We start from the raw sequence: 8,845 nt of genomic DNA, 5'->3' as shown, positions 1-8,845 counted from the left end.
TTGTGTGTGTGTGTGTGTGTGTGTGTGTGTGTGTGTGTGTGTGTGTGTGTGTGTGTGTGTGTGTGTGTGTGTGTGTGTTGTGTAAGTGTAAGTGTGTTTTTCTCTGTGTCTGTGTGTGTGTTGTGTAAGTGTAAGTGTGTTTTTCTCTGTGTGTGTGTTGTGTAAGTGTAAGTGTGTTTTTCTCTGTGTCTGTGTGTGTGTAAATACACAAAGAAAGAATCCTGGCCACAGTAATGGCTCTTTTGTTGTTTTTTTCGCACGCACCAAATTGACACAGTCGTCCAAAAATACACAGAGCCATAGTGAGCAAATATAACCCTTCTGTATTTACAGCAGAGACTATAAATATAAACGTCTTTCTTTAGCTGAGGCCAAAACACAGAGGGAACAACTCCCAGACTGCTTTGTGCATGTGTGTGTTTGAGTAACTCAAACTAAACCAGGCCTATTTAATTGGCAGCTCTTTTACAACCTTTATTTTAAATATACAACTGTGTTAAAAAGATAAAATAACATGATTAAAAATGTCTGGTTTACCTTGAAAATGTAGTCTGGTTTAACGGCACCTTGGCTAACAACTTAAAAAACGAACAACAAACTTCTCATTTCTATATGTCGCACCTAGAACAGTGTGGCGTATTGAGAGCTAATGTTCTTGCAGGAGTTCCTGCTGTTCTTGGTTTGTGTCTTCATGGTTGATTGCACTTACTGAAAGACGCTTTGGATAAAAGCCAGCTTAATGAAATGTAAAGCAATGTTTCACACGGGACGTCTTTGAGTGAGAAGATGATAAAACATACCAGTTATTTGAGTCTAATAACCACAGATAATACTCATCGAATCGGCTGAAAACACTCACCAGGTGTCTTGAGGTTTTCACTGTACAGAAAAGGGGGCGTGGCCTCTCTCTTCACCACCAGGTCAACATCAGCTCATACACTGTGTGTTTGGGTCCAGTGGTGGCTCTCTGTCCCGCCCTCCCTCTGCTCCTCCAATCAGCTCCCTCCCTTACTCCTCTCATCCTCTTTTATCTCTTTCCACCTCCACCCATCTCTCCCTCGCTCTTTTGCCTCTGCTGCGTATCTCCAACCCCCCCCCCCTTCTCTCCTCTCCTCTCCTCTCTCTCTGTCCTTGAATGAATGCTCTCTGACTAGTGGAACATATGCTGCTGGTTGTTCAATACCCTCCCTCTGAGCGGGGGCGCATCCATGCATGTGTGTGTCTGTGTATGTGTGTGTGTGTGTGTGTGAGTGTGTGTATGTGTTGTGGGTGTGTGTTTGTGTGTCTGTCCCCTGTGTGAATACGTGTGTGTGTTCATTGAAACATATGCCTCCTGTTGCACATCGGCCATCTGTTCCTTGAATGGACTGATGGAGTGCTGCTGTAACCATGGTGATAGGCCATTCAGTCAAATAGCCCGTCAAACAACCCCTGGCTCTGTGTGTGTGTGTGTGTGTGTGTGTGTGTGTGTGTGTGTGTGTGTGTGTGTGTGTGTGTGAGTGAGATAGAGGCAGCCTTGTCATTAAGCTTTGGAGAACCTGAAGGACATACACATGAACACACACAGATTACTCATGGCTGTGATGCTGCGTGGACTGGAAAGATGTCTCTAGCATCAGTGAAACAATGTGACAATAAACCACAGAGGCTCTTTTTTCACATCACTATAAAATAACCATTCAACATGTCAGCATGTTTGTGAGAATAGTTCACTTTTGCAAAACAGGAATCCTGTTTGATGAAATAATGGCCGTCATGACCGTAAAGACATAATTCCTGTGGTTTTATCATGCAATTGACTTAAGTAGCAAAGATTTTCCAAAAACATACCATAAGTTTTGGACTGATTTTCTACCTTCAGGGCAACCATTATTTTCCATTCGGTTCCCTCAACGTAATGATATTTGAAAACACAAAGGATATTGTTGTTGTGTATTGTGTTCACTTGAAGTAACATATCATAGTGAAACAGTTGCATGCTGGTGCATTTATGTAGTCAAACAGTAAACTTTTTAATGCAGGAAAGGTTTACATTTACTTTATCCTTCAAAACAAAAATATGAAACATGATTATTAGTTGTTTTGTTTTTTCTTTATTAAGTTAGATTTGTTGACGTAACATAGTATGTGCAACAATTATTTAGCAGTCGGCACTCTAATCTTTGAGCTTTCATGAATGCTTTACTGAGGAAGAGTGCTTAAAAAGCATGCCCTGCTCACAATTGCATTTCTTTGAAAATACAATTAAAGCTACAGTACAACAAAGTGGATTTAGAGCACCTATTAATACAAAAACATTTGCTGCACAACTGAGATCTTATTGTTCTTAAAGTATACATTAATGATCGAACGTTGGTAGTATGTTCCTTAAGGATTCCTAGTGTTGTGTGTGTGTCTGTGTGCCTCTGTGTATGTGTGTATAGAGGTTAGTTACAGGATCATCTCCTACCGTCAATGAGGTGTGAACCCCAGACTTCTCACGTCCCCCAACCCCCCATTTACACCAGCCCAGGTGTTAAAGCCCCCACTGAGGTGACACTTATCACTGGTCTGGGAAAGGGCTGCTCTGCAACAACACACACACACACACACACACACACACACACACACACACACACACACACACACACACACACACACACACACACACACACACACACACACACACTGATACTAGGGGATGACTCAGGTTGGAAAAAGTATTTCTTTCTCACCAGATATTAAGGTCTATAGATTATCAGGTCGAGACAACATTGATAAACATGTGTTTTCTTGATGACGCAGGACCTTTGCAACCATGAGATGAGATGTTGGGTTCCACTAGCCCAGTGATTCCCACCCAGGGGTACTTACGCTTGTATATACTTGTAATAGTCCTCAAATAGGAATTATGATTTGATTCAAATAATAAAACACCTAATCATGTTGCATTTATTTAGGAGTGTGTAAAGAACTATAGGAAGCAAGCACAGGTATAAATAGGTAAATGGTAGTTAAATGTTAGAAATAAATATTAAAAAGTATCAAAAAAGTACTGTGCAAACAGTTCAAATTAATAGCTCTTAGCATTAAAACGTTGCTGACCAAACTAAATATAGACAGTTCTGCAGTATGCATTGGTAACAGCTGCCACTATTTTGTCAAATAAAGTGATATATATATATATATATATTTGAAACATGCGTTGGCAATTGAGGAAGGATTAAGTGAGTTCATCTGACAGGGCTGAAGGGTTACCTCAGACCAAAAAGGATGGGAACCACTATTCACTGATCTACATTATCTCACTCAGCTTGTCTCAGATACTCACACAGGCAAAAACACTTACTCACAGATTTATCTACGACTACCTGCCTGGTGTCTGTTTTTAGGCTGTGTATCTTGCTCTATCCTCTCTGCTCCTTTCCTCTGAAGATAAATATGTCACTCAAGCTGCAGACGATGTGTGTGTGGGGGGGATGACCGACTGTGGAGACAATTTGGGAAGTTGAGTCACCCACTAAGGTCAGATAACACAGCAGACAGACAGACAGCATTAAGAACACAAAACCATTGAATATTTTTGCCTGTTTGGCACGCTTAACAAATGCGTGCAACAGGACATAGAAGACAGTAGAGAACATAAACATTTGTGGAGGACAGTAGCCAAATGGTTGCAGAGGCGACCTCTGGACCAGTGGGTCAGTGGTTCAAATTCCTGAAACAGTGTGGCAGGGAAAGTGGTTGAGTCACAACAACTGCCGTCAAATGCTGCAGAGCAACATACACCCAGTCATTGCGATGGTTAGCTGAACTTTTTCTGTTTGAATAAGAATGCACTCGTCATGCTGTTGCTGCTATCAAGCCTGGACCGATAAATGCACTTTAGAAAACTGTATACAACTTATTTTGTCACTCACACTTAAAATATAATTTCCACATATGAATCTAAGTATACAGTGCTTTATATTTTTCTTAGACTCCAATCATCTTTCATCATATACATAGTGATATATATTTTTACATGTATGTCTCACACCTTATTGTATTGTTTTTCAGCTAACAGAATGCACCTAACATAAATCATGCAGCTTTCATTTACTGATGCAGACAAATAGCTTTTCTGATGAGCTCTCAAGTCGTTGGAAAACTCGCTGCTGCAGCTGAAGGAAGACGGATGCTCCGCTGCTCTCTTGTGGTTCCCTTCTGTCTGCTGACTGTCTGCCACGATCACTGTGGAGTAAGACGCTGATCGGCTGAAATGGTAATGCATCCGTGGTTTAGATGCCTAATATACCAACAGTCTAAATCAAAGAGGAATCTACCTCCCAATGAATTAGACATATTTGAAAGCAGACTTTTAAACACACTAGGCTGGAAATATTTCTCGATAAAATAAGTTATTTTTTAAGCATTTCTAATGTTAGGAAGAAAGCCAGTGTTTTCTGGTGTTGCACAAGGTTTAACTGTTCATCTCTTGTTACAGAATGTTCTACATTTGTATTCCTGTGGTTATTAAAACGTTCTAATAGTGGTTTTGTCAGTCTTTATTGCAGGGGCCCATCCATCAAATGTTAATCCTCAAAATACTTGCGACCCCTAAGAGTGTTGTCGGTTTTTCATGTGAAGTAACATATTAAGAAAAGGAGGAGCCTTAGAAAATCTAGAACAGAAATGGTCACATATTGTATTAAGGCAATCAAGTAAGTATAAATATATCAGCAGAGATCTCTGATGATGAGCCTTTCTGCACATAAAGCATGAACAAGGTAAGCCAGGATGAACTTGCAACATAAATGGCATCTCTGCATGTTTATCAGTCCAGATTGAATAAAACTGCTGACCAACTCTTAGGGTGTCTATATAATTTGTGTTTTCCTTTAAATGGAGGTGTCTTGACTTTTTGGATCCCAATAATAACAGGTTGCCACCTCATGTGGCCCCTGTGTAAGTAGTCTAGTCAGTTGTACTGTAATTGTCACTGTAACTGGGTGTGCCATCTCTTGTGATAATAGTTGATGTCCTGATAATTGGTGTTATCCATTGTGCTGTCCCTGTAATCTGTACTGTCCCACATGAGCAATCAGCAAGGTGACACTTACTGCCTCCAACAGAGACCATGTTTGATCTGTCGATACTCACCATTGAGGCCTTCACATGTAAATGAAATTTGATGCAGAGTATTCATGACACCTGACTGGAGTCCTCATGTGGTTACCATTAAACAACTATTTAAATCAGCCTCCATTGAAATTATTGCCTTTGATAATCATACATTATCACAAACCAAAAGTTCCCAACCTCAGTGTAATAAACACAAAAACCTAAACACATTTAAAAGACAACACAAAAGAGTAAGCCTACATAAAATAGACATCAAAGCAAGTCCATTTATATTTTTTATAAGACAGACAATTTTAGGAGTGTCTTGGATACCAAAAGCTGCATACCACATTAAATGATTTATTGTGATGTTTTGGCAAACAATTGGATTTTTCAAGGGCAGTTTTTTTATATAGACATAACATTCACTTAAAAAAGCCATTCACATCCTGATAGCAATTATGTTAATTAGGAAGTTTTTACCAAAACCAATACTTCTTGTGTGTGCTGCTCACCACTGTGTTTCAGTAGCATAGATACAAATATTTTTAAGTCCAAAAAACACACATAGCGAGGAAGAATAAAATACTATTCTCCAAAATTATGGAAAATACAACCCAGCCACATGATTTTTAGTCTCTTTCGTTTCTTTAAAGAAGACGCTCATTAAAATTATTTTTATTTCTAGGACTGTATTGTGTGTGTCCTTAAAGCCAACCCATATATTTATTTATTGAACTATATCAACTGTTCACTGAATCAACACAGTGACTATAAAAGAATAGGCAGGCCTAGAGGTGAAAAGAAAAGGAGCAAGTACGCCATCTAGTGAAGGCAGGCAGAGAGCACAGTGCAGTTCTTAAAAAAGAAGGATGGGTAACAATTAATTTAAGAGATGCAACCTTTTGTAGCGACTATCAGGATCTAGTCTTATTAATATTTATATGTTTTTGACACCATACTCTACTCTACTTTTCATATTTCTTATTTACTTTTAGTTTATCATGCAGCACATCATGTACTTTTTTAGGGGGACAGTATTTTTTTAAATGTATGTCAGATAAGCTTATATTTTTAAATGTTCCTATATGCTAGTTTTAATGTTATGTCTGTTTGAATGTATAGTTTCTTAATGATTAGGCGTGGAGAGCTGAACGTAAGAATTTAATTGTAAAGTACAACTGCCTGTTTTACTGTATATTTGAAAATAAAACCTCTTGAAAGTAGATTCTGATATTATTTTAAAATGTCCAACAAAGAAAATGGCCAGTTTGAGCCAGTTGTGTTTATGTAAAGGTAATTTGATGTGTGCAATGGATTTTATCTGCATTGAAAATGTTTTGATGTTTAAAGAGAAGAACACAATTATATTTGTGGAACTATTTTTTCTGGCTCCGTCCATTTTTAGGATAATCTGCAAAACATTCAATGTTATTGTAATGCCATTTGTTTTCAATGATTAATATCAAGAAGATGTCAAAAACAAAACTTTTATTTTGAATTTATGAAGCTTCGCACTTCCTTCTTCCAGCTTGAACCAGGCGACGAAGACGAACCAGGCGACGAAGACGAACCTCGCGCGTCGTCGCTCGACGAAATGACTTCGCCATGAATTAAAATAAGCAGAAAACAAAAATGAATATCGTAGAGCAGAAACTAGCGGAATTGGTACGTGAACATCCGAATCTATACGATCAATCCCGGCAGGACTACAAAGACAATCTGAAGGGGCATCTGTCATGGAAAGAAATCGCGGATAACATGGGAAAGTCTGAGGAGGCGGTGAAGCAAAAATGGAAAAATCTACGCGACAAGTTCTGCAAGGCGAAGAAGCGAATGGCGAGGAGAAGCTCGCCTCTGCCGACAGACGAAGAGATCCCGCTGGACCGGGCCGTCCCGGTGCTGTACCACCAGCTGGCCTGGCTCAGCTCGTATGTCAAACCCAGGGTAGAAACTGTCCCGGGAGAAACCGACGGGGTATGTTCGCCTGACTGTCATTCATTGATTTAAAATGCATCCCTGATATTAAAACACTAGCTCGGAGATATAGCTATAATTAGATTAGCCTATGATACACAGGTATAAAGCTAACTATATTCATGTGTGCACAAGCTAATAACATCCAGGGTGAGCGAACAGTCTGCCTCTAGTATCCAAGTTTACCTTTCAAAATAAAAGCCTTCTCTGCGTACTTTTTAGTGTCCCAGGGAAGTGTAAAGTGTGTTTCGAACAATTGTATGTCAAATGTAATATTACTTACTGCAATTTTCTATTCATATGAGCTGGTATATTTGTAAAGGAGAAACGTGTGTCAAAATACCATTAAAAAATATTGGCCATGTTTTCTAATTGACTTGAACTGCTCAAAAGATAAACCACTTACTTAAGATAATCCACAAACCAAGTTGTGAGGCGTTTCATGTAGTAACATCTTTCTGTACACATATCCCTGGCATTTTTGTACTGCATTTTTATATTTTAACAATACGAAATATTTACGATGAGCTTATATATTGTCCCCTAATATCTGACTGCCGATTAAACAGTAAACACAGTACACTCATGGGATAGCAGTTTTCAGTCCCTATCAAACAAACCATCAATAAATAAATAACTTACAAAATGATACACTTCTTTTAAATTGTTTATTTTTATCTGTACTGTCACAAGATATTAGAAGCCAAGTGTAAATCTTTGTTACCAGTCGGAGAGGTTTCATAAAGGTCTTTGAAAAAGACGCTTGTTATATGTTTTGTTATCTGTGCTAACCGTAATGCTATATGCTTTGTTTGTGCCACACAGTTAGCTGGAAGCGGTGATGACACGGAGAGAGAGCGAGATAAAGAAATGAAGGAGCAGCATTACTCTATTCCTGTGGTTAGTACCAGCTATTCTCTTGTGGAGTCCTGTCCAAATAACCACCAGGAGATGGGAGTCTCTCTTAAACGTAAAAGGCAAACCACCACAGAAACTGAGATAAGTTCTGCGGATGCACTTTCCAACCTCAGAGATGAAGATGAACTGTTCCTGCTCAGCCTGCTGCCCTCACTGAAGAGGCTTAACATCAAAAAAAGGATGGAGGTACGGATGAAATTCCAGCAAGTGCTTTATGCTGCAGAGTTTGAGGACTAAAGAGATCTTTATAAAAAACGGTATGGTTGCTTGTTCTGGTTTATCAAAAGCATTTAACCTGTAAATAGATTTGTTTTAATTATGTTTACTTTTTTAGTATTTATTTTTTGATCACCACTTACCACTTTCATTTTTAAATTGTAATTTCAGCCATTAAAGCACTTGGGACTTAAAATCGGCAAAACACGTGAGCACTTGTTAACTTGGTTACACTCTGTGATGAAAAATGTACATTTGTTTGGAGCTCTGCTCGTCAGGGTTGCCTGCTTCTTTCAAATGATATGTGTAGATTAGACAGAGCTCTCTGACTGTACATTAATGTCTCTGCTTTATCTTTCTGAAAAGAGTCATCGCAACTGTGTATTTTTTATACAAATAAATATTTTATTGCTCTGGAGAAAAACGTTTTTGCCTCCTGTTATTTGTGCTTGTCTATAGATTTAAAAAGGGCACTGTATAATCAAGTAGTTGCTGCTGAAAATGTGTACATCAATTTCCCCCAAAGTATTTCTACAAATCTTTACCTGCTAGTATTTTAACTTACACACACACACACACACACACACACACACACACACACACACACACACACACACACACACACACACACACACACACACACACACACTCA

General features: G+C 38.8%; 1 protein-coding gene across 1 annotated transcript; it reads left to right on the top strand.

Annotated features, from left to right (window-relative positions):
* The first annotated feature begins 6,588 nt into the window (after nt 1-6,588).
* LOC104944274 (uncharacterized) lies at nt 6,589-8,617 on the top strand. The gene is made up of 2 exons (XM_010769789.1): nt 6,589-7,059; nt 7,885-8,617. Exons 1-2 carry the CDS (start codon nt 6,718-6,720, stop codon nt 8,212-8,214), a joined length of 672 nt encoding a protein of 223 aa, XP_010768091.1. The 5' UTR covers nt 6,589-6,717; the 3' UTR covers nt 8,215-8,617.
* The last annotated feature ends 228 nt before the right edge of the window (nt 8,618-8,845 follow it).

The sequence above is a fragment of the Notothenia coriiceps genome, unplaced genomic scaffold (genome assembly GCF_000735185.1).
Source record: "Notothenia coriiceps isolate Sejong01 unplaced genomic scaffold, NC01 NC01_scaffold00007774, whole genome shotgun sequence".
Lineage (NCBI taxonomy): Eukaryota > Metazoa > Chordata > Actinopteri > Perciformes > Nototheniidae > Notothenia > Notothenia coriiceps.
Note: the sequence above shows the minus strand (reverse complement) of the source record. Positions and strands in the feature narration are given on the sequence as shown.

Excerpts from the sequence above, each read along its gene's own strand:
- LOC104944274 (XM_010769789.1), top strand. The coding sequence starts at position 6,718 with ATGAATATCGTAGAGCAGAAACTAGCGGAATTGGTACGTGAACATCCG. Across the intron at positions 7,060-7,884 it reads TCCCGGGAGAAACCGACGGG|TTAGCTGGAAGCGGTGATGA; the intron begins GTATGTTCGCCT and ends TGTGCCACACAG.